Source organism: Copadichromis virginalis, linkage group LG12 (assembly GCF_057382275.1).
Source record: "Copadichromis virginalis isolate Kocher_CV1m ecotype Utaka linkage group LG12, C_Virginalis_male_GT1.1, whole genome shotgun sequence".
In the NCBI taxonomy this organism is placed as follows: domain Eukaryota; kingdom Metazoa; phylum Chordata; class Actinopteri; order Cichliformes; family Cichlidae; genus Copadichromis; species Copadichromis virginalis.
In genome coordinates, this window is record NC_140629.1 from 36,113,839 (window position 1) to 36,131,190 (window position 17,352).

The window sequence follows — 17,352 nt, forward strand, 5'->3', positions numbered from 1 at the left end:
AGTCAGTTTCTTTGAAGTTTAGTCAAAATAAATAAATGATTGTGAACAGAAGCAAGCTTACCACAGGCTGCTAAGGAGTGAAGCACATGTAGGAAGACACTGAGGTGTTTCTACGCCAGACGAGAGACTTTATCTCTCCGGCATGTCCTGGGTCTGCACAGGTTCACGAGTTCCCAGTAGGACATGCTTGAAATGCCTGATCTAGGAGAGATCCAAGAGGCATCATATGCTTAAGCAGGCACCCTAACCACTTCAACTGGCCTCTTTCTATATGGAGGAGTAGGACCTCTACTTTAAACCCCTGCTGAATGAATTAACTTCTCACCTCATCTCTTAAGCTGACCCCAGTAAGGAAGCTCTTTTCTGTCGATTGTAGCCTTCTTTCAGTCACTAACCACAGCTCGTGACCATAGAGGAGGGTCAGAACAAAGATCAACCAGTAAATTGACAGCTTTGCTTTGAGCCTGGCTCTTTTCACATCAACGTTAATGCGTCTGTCGTTCCCTTTCTAGACTCATCCTCCAGAAGAAGCTGTGATACTCAAACTCCTGCACTTGAGGCAACGACTTATATTCTGCACTCCACACTCTGTCAGCTGACAGCCATATTTATTGCAATCAAATATTATTCTGCAAATTATTGTAGCAGTTTTTAGAATTTTTGTTTAATCTTTCTTGTGAGATAACAACGACCGACTAAGTTTCCCAACTAGCCTGCTCACTGCTCAGTCCACTGTTTTGGCTCTCATGAGCTTTCAGCTACCTCAAGACCAGTTTGATAAAATTCATCACTCTCCAACACTGCCTGTGGAAATCAGTGTCTCTCTGTTGGCTAGGGGCTAATTTCATCCGTGATGTTTGGTGAATACAAAAAAATGTGGATTCACAGTCAGGGAAATGGAGTCAAACATGCTCTCACAGTCGACAGAAAATCAGCAAAAAAAAATTTTCTGCTCTGTGGTTTTGTTTTAATAGGAAACTCTTTCTGTTATTTATAACTGAGAATGTTTTAAACTGTATCTTCAAGTCTTGTTTTTCATTTTAAAACATTTTCTACTGAAAAAAGAAAAAACATTACAGCCTCTTTTCAGTCATTGGGTCATTATGTGCTCACTGGTGTGATATTTATGCTGATTAATAACGTTAGATCAACTAGACCATCTCAAAGGTCACAAGTTGTAAAGGCCATGGGTCTGAGTCCATTTAAGTCCATCAGTGAACATATTTCCTGTCTCCATGTCTTTGAATCTCACTATGACCCTCCACCTGCTCTCTCTGTGTGATTCATGCCTGATGTAAGCACCAGCTGGAAAGACAGTAAAAAATTCTCTCTCTCTCTTTCTCTCCAGAGGTCGTTTCGGTCGTTTGCAAACGACGACCGCCACGTCATGGCCAAGCACGCCAGCATCTATCCAGCCCCTGAGGAGCTGGAGGCTGTCCAGACGCTGGTGTCTACCGTGGAGGGAGCCCTCAAGAAAGTCTCTGATTGGATGGATGACCTCAGCAAATCCTCAGGGAAGACATCCACCAATAACGAGGCCGGGGATGACACGGTGGAGGAAGATGCTGCTGAGAAAAAGTACGTCCCACGGCGAGTGCTCTTTAATGTTTGTACCGTGACCATGACTTTTATGTTCGTGCAGTATTTTACTTCAGCTCAGTTTTATAAGAATGCGTTTTCAGAGCGTAACATGACATAAATTTATGTCTTGTTCTAGTTTTTAAAGAATGTTTTTACCTTCAGCTGTTTCCTGTGCACAGCTCGCTCCCGTTATAAAACTGTGTCGTATATCTTCATCGGGTAGTGAGGTGTGATGACTGGGCAATTAAACACGCACAGCGGTCATAAATTCACTGCATTTGGCTTGTAGCCTAAACATCCACACAGAGCTTCTATATTAGCAAAACACCTATATGAAGATTTAGTGCAGAGCTGGTTTTATACAAATAAAAGGGAACCAGGACGGTTAAAGAAAATCTTTGGTTTTTCATGTGATGGTGCAGGTCAGTACAGACACATGTTAGTACACACATGAACTGTTTTTCTTTGGGAGGAGGGGATCCTGAAGGAGCTTTGTGAAGTACACGTGGTACCTGCCCCTTTGCTCAGCATGTCATTCACGATCTGCAGGACTTCTGCAAGTGACACGCACATACACAGATTGAATATATAAATACACCAAGCCTGCATTCTCTTTAATGGTCAGCAGGGGGTGACTCATCTGGTTATAAAAATACTTCTGGTTGTACTGAAGTCTATGGGAATGTTTGGCTTCCGTGTGCTTCACAGGCATTAAAAAATATAGTAAAAGTGGGAATGACCTGCATATTACAAAAATCCCAAGCACCCAACAATAATAAAATGGGCCAAATTTAGATTGGGTATGGGTATGCTTTCATTTTTATTTTTTTTATGGAAAGAGCTGCAAAACTCTGATTGCATACTTCATACCACATATACTACACATAAAGCATTTTTAAAAAATGTATTTTTATTAGCCTTGAAACTAATCAAACGTATAATTTCCTACTATTATCTCTTATTTTTCATATTTAAGGAACCATTAACAAAAGTTCTTGTCAATGTTTTCTGTTTTTAAGTTAAACAATTTTTAAATATTTATTGGCCTAAAAAACTAGTGAAAAAGCTAACCAGTGAGGAAAAATACATGAGAAATATTTGTTTTAGCTCAGATTTGTTTAAAAAAAAAAAAAGAAAAGAAAAAGGATCGTTACCTTTGCAGACAGCAGAGATCGTTCACTAGATTCTTGTTCAGCATTGTTCAATGTTGCTAATCCATTTGGAATATCAGACCCTGTTGAGCAGCCCAGGGCTCGTTCTCTGGCTTCAGTGTGTGTGTTATCACCTCTAAACTCTCTGCATGGCTGTGGGATAATCTGACGCTGGCTGCCTTCCATCTGCCCTCAGGCTGGATGCTGCATCGGTGCTGTGTGGGGTGACGCGTGTCGGCCTGGTAGCCAAAGGGCTCCTCATCAAAGGGGACATGGACCTGGAATTGGTTCTAATGTGCAGAGAGAAACCCACCAAACTGCTGCTCTACACCATCAGCGCCAACCTCCCCCTTCAGATCCAGGTACGCTCAGCCACACCTCCACCACTGTGGTGTTCAGCACTCCGCATTTAAAATGAGCCACGCAGCTGAGGGAGGCTTTAAAAAGTGTTTATGATCCAAGCTTCAGTGGAACAACACCCACAGAGGTTGTTTGGTGACATTGAAAAACAGACGTGCTCATAATGATGATGATGATGATAAGACCAGTAGAGGAGCTCTCATGTGGCTCAATGGGACAGTAATGTATAGTGTATAAAATGCATCAGCTGCGATGAATATCAAGCCTTTCCCTTAAAAAAGGTTTAAAGTAATTAAAAAAAAAAAGAAAAGAAAAAACAACTTCTTTATAGACAGTTCAAATAATTCTGTGTGCATCCGAGCGAGTGCTTCAATTAATGCTTCATATTAATTGGAAATCTTGGAGACTGTTTTTCACTTTGGTCTCTCCGACCGTCATCATGTAAAATGTTAGCAACCAGGTTTTTTGTGACTCACTTTCTTTACGACCACTCGCCACACAGTTAGAGGATAGACATTTTTCCACTGTACACTAGTGACTAATGGTTGACATGCAGTGGTGACTGGTCTCTTCGCAGGTGTGACTGAGGCCTTGATTAAAAAAATTTATGTTTTAAAATATATTCATTTGGATTTTTAAAATGATGCAGGCACTCTAATGAACCGTGGACAGTAAATGGAGAAAAGCAGAAATAAAAGTCAAGGTTTCAGACTCCGTTCAATCCAGAATCCAAATACTTTCTCTTCACTGTGATGTGTAACAAAGATAGGCTTTCAAAACTAGGAAGGATTACATGGTTTTGTACCACACTTGCGTTTGGCTTGTTTATAAAAGCCTAAATTTATTAGATCATTTTCATGTTCTTAGGTTAATTAATTTTAATATTTAAAATGGGTTGTTATTGATATTCCAATCCATGCAAAAAACAAATAATCGTTTAATCATTGTTTAGACCTCTAATTAAGACTCCTGCAGAGCTTTAGCAGCACATTTAAAAATAAATTTAAGCACAAACCAACGGAGGAGCGCTGCAGTCTGAATGGAGCACAGACTTTTATAGACATCTGTCTGGGTGACGGTGTTTCTTTTTTCTTAAACCAGATGAAAGGATTATTTTTAGTCCATGGGAGAGGAGAGGGTACAGAGGAGATGATTTGAAGTGGATATGATATAAGGAAGTGACTGCTGCTGCTGCTGAGATCGTACTTGATTTATGTCTGCCATTCTGTTTCCTTTAGACATCCAAAGCCCAGACTCTATAGTGTAAACTCACCCCTGCACCTCTGGCCACTGGGACTTTCCCTGCTTTTGCTCATTTCACTTGAATATGATGCATCCCGACACTCTGAGAGCTCAGCGAGTTTAAGCATCCCAGCTCTGAGCTCTGTGCTCCTGAGTCGTACAAATAATTTCATCAGACGATCGCCTCCCTACGCAGTGTTTCCCCAAGCAACTGCAGTCGCTAACAAAGCAGCAGTGTCATCCACAGAGCCTAAATTTCTTCCTCTTCCCCTCATCTCAGTTAATTACCTGCCAAAGCTGCCGTGCGTGCTTTATCATCAAGGGAGGAAACCATTTGAAGCTCTCGTTTCCTGGGCCAAACTGGCAGATTGGCAGGCAGTGGGGTGATTGATGGGGTAATTTCTCAGAGAGACGCGATAGAGAGAAAGCACTTGAAAACATGCCACTGAAGGTAACAGCAATCTTAAGGGTGGAATAAAAGAAAAGAGGCATGCTGGGAACCGGCTGGCAATAACAGGCGTGTAAACTCGAGATGAAAAGCTGCATGTAAACACAACTGTTTGTGCCTTTTGCCGCCTTGATGGGCCTGCTTAGTGTTTCATTGTTGAGATGTGCTTTGCCATTATTTCTTTCAGTGCCTAAAGGTCATCTTTCACACGCATTTCCATAAATTATAAAAAGATAATCTGTTATTTAAATAAAGGAATGGTTGCAAATGGGCAGAGGCTGTTCAATAATAAGGTCAGCAGGATTATTTAGTTTTAATATAATGACTCATGTACAGGTAAATTCCTGATATATATGTTCACAGCTGTTACAACCCCACTTTGCTACGTGAAGGGAGAGCAATATTCGTTAACCAGATGGCAGAAGGTTTCGTGAGCTAGTCCGAGCAGGTTTCACAGTCCACAGATAAAAGCAAACACACACAATAAAGGAAAGACGCGGGAGTGCAATGTGATTGGCTGCAACACAACGCAAAGACACAGAGTAATAAAAGCGTAAAAGCTACCAGAGGAAAAAAATTTAATCCTTAGGTCACTGACCTGACTGACTGATATCTAACAGCTTGGTGTTTGTAGAAAAATTAGTAACAGTTAGTACCTCATCCAGCTTTCTGCCTCAAACAGAGAGAAACATGAGCAGCTTACTGAAACTGAAACCTCGCTGGGAGAAAACCCACAGCACGCAAACCTTTCTATTGATGCCTGCTATGTTTGTAAAGGAATTAAGTAATTTTAATCAAGTACCAAACAACAAAGAGGAATGGGGCAGACCGCTCGCTGGACCAATCAAAGGCAGGACACAGGAGGAGTCAGGAGCTGAGGAAGACATGGAAAATGAACAGGTCTGCACAGACTAATCAGAATAAAAAACTGTTAAATTACACAAGCAGGGAGGATTGGAGTGACCTGGGGCCTTAACAAAAACACTAATCCCACCAATACGACAGAGGTCATGTGACACCCACCGATGGGGCGCTCTGAGTTTCTCTTTTTAACACAGTAATTTTTTTAATTCGCTCATAATTCATACATATTTTTCTTGCTTGTAATCACTGTAAACCCAACATTTCATGAAAATGTTCAAATTCCTACCAGGAAATAGACTGTTTATTCAAAATGTCTATTGTCTCAAACATTTGCTTCTGAATAAAATGTGATGCTCACTTTGTAAATAATGGACTCCATTAGAATAAAAATACAGCCACTGTCTTGTCACGTCCAACTAGGAGTAGGGAAAAAGTCAAACTCTAAATCTTTAATGTAAAGGAGGCAGGGGTCATACACAGGAAAACAAACAGCAAGACAAATATTCCATGAAATGGAACAAAAGGTCATACACGAGGGAAAATGAAAAACAAGAGGAACAACAGAAACCAGCTAGAAAGCCTGAGCCAAAAAACAAGACCATCTGGCGAGTGGAAGGTGAAAGCCGTGAGTTATATATACTGAGGTGACTGATTGAACACAGGTAGGCAAATTATACAGAGCTGGTACTAACAAGGGCGGAGAAGATAATCACAAACTGACAGTGTAAATAGACCAGGAAGTGTAACATAATAGAGGAAATTACTTTAAAAAAAAATCACAAAACATGCCGGAGATTCGTTTAGGAAGCCAATGAAAAAAGAAAGCTGATGATTTCAAAATCGAATTAAAGCAAAAGTATAGAGCATCACCTCTTTTCCTGTGCACTGATACTTTTTAACTGCACATGACCAAAGCCTACTCAAGCAGTAATTGAGCTCAGACTACAAGCTGAAAAACAGAAAGCAGAAAGCTCCTGGGAGGAAAAACTCTGGGATCTTGAGACAGCTGTGTGACATGAAGGACTCGGGGGGGAGGGGGAAACACCAACCCAACCGGAGATTTTCCAAAAATGGTAATGAGCTGTTGCATTCAGCAGATTAGGAATAACATAAATGTATGAGCAACTTCATCAAATTCAGTGCTTTTTAACACCCAGCATGTGGCTGCTGCTTTGAGTTTCTTCACATGGCTGAGACTTCTCATAAAACAAGAGAAAATACGAATAGCTCTGTAAAAACTAAGTATGTCCGTTCATATTTTACATCTTATTTTCTTAATTTAACAATAAAATCTGACCATTAGTTCCCTGAGCTTGAGGTAAAACAGTCTCCAAATAGGTAGAGCAGTGATGCCTTGTTACAAACAGCAGGAGTCAGTGCTACAACTGTGATTCGATTTTTAATTAATCGTGCAGTTTTGCTTTGCAGACAATGACCGACGACAAATACGAGGTGCGGTCGTGCGTGCCCGAGGCGGCCATCCAGGTCTGCACCACCAAAGACCCCCATCTCACGCTGAAGATCACCCTCTCGTCCTTAGCCATGAGGGACGAGCAGAGCGCCACGGAAGAAGGTATTGACTCCTCCTCCATTCCCCTTCCACCCCCTCCCTCCACCCACCTTCATCTGTGCCTCCTGTTTCGGCAAGATGCCTCACCTGTTTTTATCTGACCTTTTTATGACTACAGAAGGCTGAAAGGGAAGGAAGAGGGGAGGGATGTGAAGGTAAACCTGAGCTTAAACTAAAAGACAGTCTGGGGAAAACTGGAGGATGATACAGCAAGAGGTCTGAAAGCTGAGAGGCAAACGGGCAGAAAAAAGGAGAAGGGATGATATGGATCTGGGTCAAGTGTTGTGGAAATAGCCAAGGAGAGATGATTTCCACTGAGAATGTTTGGCTTGGATTGACGAAAAAAGATATTTCCGTCTTTGGTGTCCTTTTGTGTCATCCTGCATTCCTGCAACTCTGATAAGAAAAGAGTCAGCCTTCTTTTAAACAGAATAGATATATTTTAAACAACTCTGGCTGTACAAGTGAACCAATATGTGTCACCAAACAGATATTTCATCTCGTGTAACCAGCTGTGGAAAAAATAAAAAAAATAAAATCTCATTTCAGGTGACCAAATTTGATGGGAAACGTGCTCAAGAGCCGCCGGCGTTTGCCATCAGCGGTTTCATTGTTTGTTCTCAGCCCACAGATGGGAAGGAAATTAAAAATGAATGATAGGCGAGCTGGGACTGAAGAGCTGCCATTACAGAAGCGCGAGTCCCTTAGTGGTTCTCACTCACAGTGGGAAAGATTGAGCCTTCACAAAAAAGGTAAAAAAAAAATGGATTGTGCCAAACAGGAGAGAGGCAGAGCACAGCCGAGCTCAGGGCAACAAGGAAGGGAAAACTGTTTTTCTTCAGCTTCAGCACCCTGTCAGGACTCACAAGGACACAGTTTCTTTTGTTTCATTTCAGTGTGAAATGAAACACAGTGACATATTATACTGTTTTCATACACTTCAGCAGAATTTAAATGAAATATTCTAAATAGACTCAGGTGAACCACAGAGTAGCTCCCTGAAGAAACACTTCATTTAAACACCTTTTTTTTTTTTTCATGCTTGGTTTAATAATTTCTATTTAACGAGATATTATCCTGAGATATTAGGATTCTTTTTAGCAGGTGTGTCTCTGGTTGACCTAGCATGTTTTCACATAGTTGGATATTTAGATATAGCACTGTTAAACTACTGAATACATAAAGAACATCTTTTGGCCTGTCCCCAAGGTTGGTTTAAACGGCTGAAATCCAAACCGTCAAGTCCAAAAAGGTAACCTGCAACACTGTGAGCTGGTGTCGGAACTCAGCTGAAGCTTGTTTGTTACATAAAAAGACAGCACTCTGCAGCACCAATGCATCACTCTGAGTGTTTTTGTGCACTGGGCCGTCTGCTGTCAGTCAGCTCATTGCATAATCTCGGAGTCAGCGTTTGGAGTCTCCCAGTTACTCTTTCAGAGCTGTGACAAATAGGAATCCAAGCAAGAGGCTCAACGAAAAGAGAAACAAAATGCATTTAAACCAACACAGGACAACAATGGTGTGTGCAAGGCAGTAGTTTCATTAATTCAAGTAGTCAGTGGATGTGTTACTGTAAGTGATGGGTGGGTTTGTGGAAAGTGCGGACACAAAAGTAGGTTTATATATAGGGTGAGTAGATATGAAGCTGGAATTCAGACTTCGCTGGCCATTTAAACTGGTAGTCTTTGGATAACTTTTGAAGGCAGCTTCAATTGGCCATTAGAGGAAATGTAGTCTTTGTGACTTGACCGTTGGCTTCATTTGTCAGGTCCAGAGGCTGCAGCTTGGACCCACCTCCAAGACTGTGAGAAGGCTGTCACAATGTCATGTGATGTGAAAAGTTTTCAGTCTTCACTTGGAAGTACGGTACATCAGTGAAAGCAGAGGACTCCTGCACCTCCTTCCTGGCATCTGTACACATTCAAAGAGTGCTTTGGCAGTTTATTGAATGAATCTAAGGATTGACGCTGTTGATTGTTAAGCGACCAGCAGGATTATTTTTTGTTTTATTTGTTTTTGCTACATGCAGAGTAAAATTTGGATCCAACCAATAGAATTTGGAACAAGTAGATCTTAAAAAAATGGGAGAAAAATTACACATTTTAAGCAAGAATTACTCATTTTATTCAAATGTGAGGAGGATGCATGTATACAGTTGGACCACCCAGGAGGACGTTTCCTCTGCAGAAAAATAAACAGCAATTGTAAAAATTGCAAAGATTTGGGTATCCTACTAAGTTAGTACTCAGCAGTCCCTCTATGGCAGTTTGCAAATGCTTTTTATAGTCAGGTAATAGTCTTTTTATTCTGTTCTCACTTTTAAACCCTCTTTCTCCAGATTACTTTAAGTTCTCACTGCAGATGTTCAGCTCAAATGGCTGAGGGGAAATTCTGAACGCTCCAGCTTATGTTTCTTATAGTAGCTAAAAGTGGCTTTTGATGTCTTCTTTGGCTTTTTCTGCTGTTGCTGAAGTAATCTTTTCTGTTTCATTTTCTTGACTGACTGCAGGACATCAATGCAATTGAAATTTAGCGCAATCCATCCTTCCCTCCATCATTGTAATGTTTCTGTGCCACTAGCTGTTACACAAACCCAAAGCAGAATATTTCCACCCCAGTGCTAAAAAGTCAGCAGTTGATTCTTTCCATCAAGCACTGACTCCTTTTTTCCAAATGTACGTTTGGTGATTGTGGCCAAATGGCTCTATTTGTGTGTCATTTGATTCAGATGTTACTTTGCAGACTATAGATATTGACTAGTTAATTTTGTGATGAGCTGGCTCTGAGCAGCTTTGTATCTGTGCCCAGCAGACATGCAATTTTATCTGGTTTTATTTAGTTTCAGAAAGTGGAAACTGTAATGTGGAGGCACATTTTTGACTCTTCTTGCATCATCAGCCCTGCGTCAGTTTAGACTTAACAAGTTCATGAAGTTCTGTGACAAGCATGCCAGAACTGAGTTTTGTCTGTAGACAGAAACACATGCATGAGTGTTTCAATGTCTGCAATATAACATGAGATTTAAATTTTGTGTTACATTGTGCAGGTTAATAAACATTCGCTAACTGTGTAACTCCTTTTAAATTTGACCACATTTATTGTAGAACATTGGTTCTTACTTCACCTGTGGCATCAAGCTTTGGTTAGTTACTGAAAGATGATGTTTACAAATACCAGCTGCTGAAGGTGGTCTAATCTCAGCTTTAGAGAGAGGACAAAGAGCTCCGAGTAGAGATTTGGGTATATCTAACTACATGTAGATCTAACCTCCACCCTCAAGAAGAGCTGGTGGAGTCGGAGAGAGAGAAAAGTCTGAGCCTCTGGGCTTGTGATCTGGATGCCAATAAGAGGCAGAAAATATAGATGGATGGTTGAAATAGATGGATGGATCCATAAAAAAGGTATTTAGGACGGCCATAGAGTTTAACGTTTCCAAATACTTTGCAAACCTGAAATTACATCTGATTAAGGCTGTTTCCACACAGACAGTTTCAGGAGAATCAGGTCTGGAGAGATTACACAGTTGGCAGGACATGACACCCACTTTCTAGCTGCGAATTCACTGAAATGTTAGCAGCATTTTTCAGCACAAACTGAACTTACACAGACTTTAAAATAGAGAGCTGGCAGGTTAAACATGAGCTGTGCAGGGCATTTGTATTCGCACATGCAGCGCTCATGGTTGTTGCCTAGAAAAGTTGAGAACGTGTGGTGAGGTGAGATGCTTCAGACATGTCCAACCCTGACGCTTTCCAAGGCGGGGTTTCTGAATGCTTAAGTGTCACAGTCAAGTCCTGATAAGCAGTAGAACATGGATCATAATACAAATAAATAATTGATTTGATATGAAGGTCGTGAAACCACTGAAAGCGTCACTTGTTTAAAAAAGTTAAACAGATAACAATGCAAAATTGCTAAACCTACACTTGTAGAGGTTTGATTAATAAACAGTAGGGTTTTTAAATTCTTTGATTGAAACAGATTGTCTACTTTAACACTCCATACATCTCCACTGATGTGTACCAGTGCATTTTATTGAAAAATCCGAGCAATTAATTACTTAACTGCAGTTTTCAGGCTTTGAAAAAGCCATCTGGTGGGTTGAATAGAACCCTTTGGCAGGCTGAGAATGGCCCCAGGACACATGTTTGACACATACTGTTTGTTTCATTCTCTCTTTTTAAATAATAAGGTTACCAATGGGGTGTCTCTTCTTTCTTTGCCAAGTAAAGGTGGTATCAAATCAAAATCAAGTTTAGTTCTAACTTCAGCTGTTTCTGGGTTTTTGTCTTTTACACATGTTAAAATAGAGTTTTATCAGTAATAAAATGCCAGCCAAACTCAACCCTATCTGTGCTACCTTGCAGGGTCTCTGAGGGTCTTTTTTCTGGTGACTGACCCCTGACAGTCTAAGTGGTTCCCTGGTTTTTATCGTGTGCCTCCTGTAGCTGGCCGCTGCTCACTGACTCTTGGTTTTGTTGCCATAGCTCCGCAGGTCGCCTCGCTGCGTGGATTGGCACATCTCTGCGGCCCCGCTGCTGACGAGGCATCCCCCACACCCAACAGCAGGAAACCCCGGGTACAAGGGGCTTCCCCAACAACCAAACCAAACCAACCCACTCTCACTCTCTGCCTCAGACATGCTCCTCTACCCCCCTCCTTCTTCTCCCACCCCTTCCTCTGTTAACTGGACTTCTCACTGGGTCACCATGAAATTCTGGTCCATGTCTACTGATAGAGCACACACACCAAAAGGACAAAATGACTACATTACCCAGCAGCCCACATCCACACCTGTGCTCCCTTTGCTTTAATTACTGGGGCTGACCTCTGTCTGTTGATCAGTTGTTATTGGCTCAGAGTGACATCCCATAATTTCATGTTGGAAAAATTGTGTTAATTGAATTACTCTGATGTCCCGGTCACTAATCGAAATTCCCCTAAGCTAATGATGTCGGGGAGAATTTAGTGGGGGTTGTCCTTATTTGTATGTGGTGTTGACCTCTGACTGATGGTTCCTTCATGGCCTGCCTCTGGGAAATGATTTTCACCGCTCACTGTTTCACACACATACTCCTTATTTTTCCTTCATGATTAAATCTACGTGTGTTTTTAGCCCTCTGCTGTAGTGGAGCTTTGAGTTTGTTGCCAGAATAATTCACTTTTTAATGACTGGCCAGCTGGTCCATCTAAATCTGGTTGTTGCTGTCATTTAGATGTAATTTAATTTGTAGGTGGTGCTCGGCAGTCCTGTGAACTCAATTACAGGCAGTCATCTTTAAATGAAAGCTAATCAGAATATTTAAAACAAATGCCAAGCCATGAGACAAGCTAATGCCTCTAGTAGCTTCTTGTAGGTCTTAATTTTAAAATTTAACTCTGGTTAATTACTAAAATTTATCATTGGTTTAGGTTTATATTCAGTACACAGGATTAAAAAGAAGTTCAGTGTTGATGATGAATGATGCTTTAATCCCTGCAGTTTGTATCAAACTGACTTACAAAGCAAAGAGCAGAGACAAAGCTACACGTGTTAGATAAGAATGAACTGTTTAGTTGATTAAACAACACAAAATTGATATTTGGCAATTTTATGTCAGTCAGGGATTTTGAAAATACAAACACTCACTTTTTTCAGCTTCTCAGATCAGATAATTGCTAGTTGTCCAAATGTTTTTAGTTTTGTGTTGTTAGACAAAAAATATAAAGAAAGAAATAATTAAAATAATTGACGGGATGACATCAGTAGTTATTTTTGTATATAGTATTGCATCAGGCAAATCACAGCTGCCTGCATATTGTCTTTATTGAATAAAATGTTTTAAGTCAGTCTAATAAATAGTACTTATAGTAAAAGTAGCACATGACATCTGTTTCTACAATTTTGAATTTTGAAATTTATAACTTCAAAACAGCAAAACAAACAAGCCGTCTTAATAAATCTGATTGGTTTTTTTTTGTTTTTTCACAGTGTTCATACCAAGCAGAACAAGTTAAAAGCACCTTTTAAAACAACAAAACATAAAAACTCAAAATGGTTGAATAGAGCCTTAAGTTGAGAAAAATGTCATTATAGTTTTTTGGGGGGGAGGGGGGTTTATTAGGGTTCCTAATAACAACCGAGAATCACCAGTTAACCTAACATGCCTGCTTTTTGACTGTGAGAAGAAGCCGAAGGAACCCACACTGGTACTCGAAGAACATGCGGAGTCCAGCCAGTGGATCTGAGCCCAGTACATGCTTGCTGTCAGGTCACATTGCTAACTACTGAACCACTCTGCTGCCAAAATAATTAGAATAGTAATGATAATGAGGTGTATTTCAAATCTAAGGATTTAATTGGCTCCAAAGACTCCATAGATTTCACTATAATGAAGAAGATGTCATGCAGTAAAGGTTAGGTAGGTCTCTAATGATTTAGTTTTAGACTTTACATAAAACTGAATGATTGATTCCAACTTACAAAGAAAAACGATCATTAGCCTGGCACATTTAAGAGCAGAGGAATGCAGTAAATGTAAAGGTCTGACGTGTTTGTAATACTTTTAAGATTTTCCATTAAGTTAAATAATTAATTATTGAAAATAATAAGCACCTGTAATTAGCATGGCACACTTGAGACTCCATAGATCCACTCAGCCTGTCGTGTAGTGTGTAAAGTGTTTGTATCCATCATGCTCTGGTTTGTTGTCTGTTTATCTATATGGAACATCGTTTGCGTGACCCTGGTATCCAATTGTCTACTTTGTACTCCGTCTTTAGTTTATAGCCACAAACTAAGAGCCTCTTAATGGCTTGTTGTCGGGGTTCACTTCATTTTCATTTGTTTCCGAGGTCTCCAGATGCATCAAGCAAGCAGAACGTAAAGAGTGCGCCCACACATGCACGATTAAAACAAATCACGCCATTAGCTGCACACTTGCTGCCAAAGTGGTAAATAGAAGCCAGAAGTCCCGGGGGCAGAACATGAAGGTCCTCACTCAGTCTTGGTCTTGGAGGAGTGACATGGGAGAAATCCCCCGTCTCTCTCATCAGCTCCTTCGTTTGTCTTCCACCTCTTCCATCCTGTTCAGCTTTCACTACGGTCTCTACAGCAACAGACTGCCAGACCACATGCATCGCTCCTCGGCTCGCTTTACTGCTGCGGTGCCACATGGATAAATTGGAATTTGAATACTTGTGGATTTAGAGGCTACACTGCTGTTTCCTCTCTATGAGCAAGAGCCTTTTAATGCTCTGCGTCAGCACTCCTGTCAGCTTTAGTCCCAATTTAATCTCTGCTGGCTGTTGCTCATTGGAAGAGTGCTTTGAACCATAATGACACTGATTCGAGTGAGATGGTACATCAATCAATATCTGATATTTGCAACAATGTCTCAGCTTGCAGGGAACTCATTATCTTAGATTTATTTGATACGAGATAACCTGCGGGCCTTCACCGAGCTCTGCAGTGTGATCTGCGGTCTGTTCGCCCTTTTGTTCGTCTGCTTGACTGTCCCACAGTGGGCACCCCTTAGCTGCTCCTGAGAACAAACAGCCTTCACTTTCTTTCCAGGGTGGCGTTCTCACTCTCAGATGTTTATGTTGTCATCTGCTGTCACTCTTCTTCTGCTGTCGTTCTCCCATGGCTTGGCCTCCAGTCATGGCAGGAGTGCTCCCCACAGGAACCCGGTGTGGAGAGACTGTTTCAGTCAAACATAAACATCTGACCGACCCCCGCAAGAGTGAAAATACTAGCATGGCGCCCCAGAAAACTGCAAAGCCTTTTGAGCAGGATGACTTTTTCCCCCTCTTCAAGTGGAATAGCTAATGTCTCTTTGCATCAACTCTGCCTGTGACCCAAACTCAGACCCCCTTGAGCCAGTTTTTCTCGATCCATCCAATGTGTTCTTGTTCTAAAGTGTTATTTTTAATCTCTAATCTGGCTTTTGGTCCTGAGTCATTGCCATGCTCTCATTTTCGTCCTGCGCTGTAATCGATAACACACTAATCTGGCGTGTTCCATTGCCTTCCGCCACTGATCTGCATCTAGAGTGAGACTTCGGCCGGGCAGCAAGACGCATGTGCTCACGTCTACTCCGGTTCCTCCTGTCAGTGTCATGAAAGATCCTGCCTTGTGCATGAGAATCCTCCCTCTCCCAGAAAAATCACACAATTTCTCAAATTTCCCCTCCTCTTAGCTCATTCGGTCAGATCAGTGGGTTTGCCTAATAATTAGCTGTCCGACCCTGCTGCCTGTGTGTCTGTGTGTGAGTGTGAGAGGTCAGCGTGCTCACGCTCAGTCTGTCTTGTCTCATCCTGTCCCTCTCTCCAGAGGAGGGCGAGCAGGACGCTGACAAACGGAGACAGGAGGAGGAGGAAGAGGAGGACGTCCTGGACAGGCAGAAGTGCCAGGCGGCACTGGCTTCACTCCGACACGCCAAATGGTTCCAGGTGAGCACAGCTGGGCTGTGACAGATTTCTCTACACTGTCTTTATATTCTGGCAACCTGAGCATTCAGCCGTGTGCCTAAAATTACATTTGCTTGGCTTTAATGTGTGACAGCAACTTGGTTTTGAAGGAAACGTAATGGCACCTAGATTTTCTTTTTATCACCATAATAAATGACACAAAGTAATGAAGTCTATCATTAGCACGCAGGTGTTACGGCATTGACATTATGAAGCTTTTTACTGCTCAACTGATGCACTCATTCCAACACTGCTGCAGCAACAAAGACACAACCTGCTCCTTACGTTCAGAGTTTTTCGTTCTCTCTACTTGTATAAGCTGAGGCAGTTTTCCACCTAACACAGGAACTTCCCCTGACTTCTTTTAGGGCTAATTTCAGGGGGAGTCTGTTCACAGTCCTGTTAGTTTATGCAGTTCAAAACCACTAGCATGGATCATTTAAGGTGTTTTTTTTGTCCACATCTGTGCCCTAGCGCTTCAAGGTAACTAGTCATTTGTAGACTAGCAAGGTTACTGCTGTGCAGGAGGCAGATTTCAAAGTGTGTTCTATTCCTAACCATGCCCAAGTAATAAGTTAGAAAGTAGAAAAACAGCAGACCAAATGGGACAAGAACCAGGCTGTCTGATACACCTGCAATTACCCGTCCAACCGCCCGCTGTGGACGTTATTACTCAGCCGAAACACAGCTGTTATTTTTCTGCCATGAAGTTTTATATAGCAGTGGGACAAACAAGTGGTCAACAGAACGGCATTATAAGACATTTTGGGATGAACATGCATTATTTTGAATACAAACACAAAACATATCGGAAGGGGGAAGCACATCATCGCTGAGTATAGAGGGACTGATGTCATAACCAATACCAATTTCAGGAGCGTCTCATCGTGTGAACCTGTCTGTTGGCATGGATGTCTGTTTTAGGAGCCACTGCTACCAAATACACTCTGTGTTTTTCTTCAACTGTCTTCAATGTGGTCCTGAAAACCTGAAGTAATTTACATGAAAATAACACTTTCAGAAAAGCTGTTCACTTTGTTACTTACTCCTGGACCACGATGCAAGCACGTGTATAAAGGACATAAGAAGAAGACTGAATATGAGCTGGGAATTGTAAATTGTTCACAGCAGCAGTAAAGTATATTTGTTTCATTTCTCTTACATAGTGATAATGCAATTTTAAGACAGTATGCAAATGAACTAATGTGCACAATAGGTCTAAATTTATAGACATTCCAAGGTGGCCGACTGGGTGGTTGGGGGGCAGCGGGGTGCTCAGGAGCCGTCAGCTTGTGGGAAGAAACTGTTGAACAGTTTGTAGAACCTGCTTCCAGAGAGGGGTGTAAAGTATATGAGCTCTGGGATGACTCAGTGAAGCTTGTGCATCTCATTTCCCTGAAACTCATCAAGCCACAATGAACACATTAATGAGAGGTTGAAATGAAGCTCCTTTTTTAATCATTTAAACAGCAGATATAGGCATCATTCATCATGTCTTCTGTTCTTTACTCCTTTTCCAAAGCTGCTTTCCTGATCTATTAAAGACATGCATCAACATTTAATGACTGAAATCATTGGCAGTTATTTTTGCATTCGCCTAAATGCAACATTTGCAAAAATGTGGGGAGGAGAGTATTTAAATACGTGATTTAGTCATGTTTGTAGCAGTCTGTTTACTCCAAAAT

At 41.3% G+C, this 17,352-nt stretch overlaps 1 protein-coding gene across 2 annotated transcripts in view; it reads left to right on the forward strand.

Annotated features, from left to right (window-relative positions):
• Positions 1 to 17,352, forward strand: part of LOC146697547 (spermatid perinuclear RNA-binding protein-like) — a 98,840-nt gene that overhangs the window by 50,811 nt on the left and 30,677 nt on the right. For both annotated transcript variants that reach the window (XM_085476339.1, XM_085476340.1), the window contains exons 3-6: positions 1,349 to 1,578; positions 2,929 to 3,094; positions 7,075 to 7,219; positions 15,531 to 15,649. In XM_085476339.1, the coding sequence (XP_085332465.1) occupies positions 1,349 to 1,578; positions 2,929 to 3,094; positions 7,075 to 7,219; positions 15,531 to 15,649 (660 nt within the window). The remainder of the gene's footprint in view (positions 1 to 1,348; positions 1,579 to 2,928; positions 3,095 to 7,074; positions 7,220 to 15,530; positions 15,650 to 17,352) is intronic.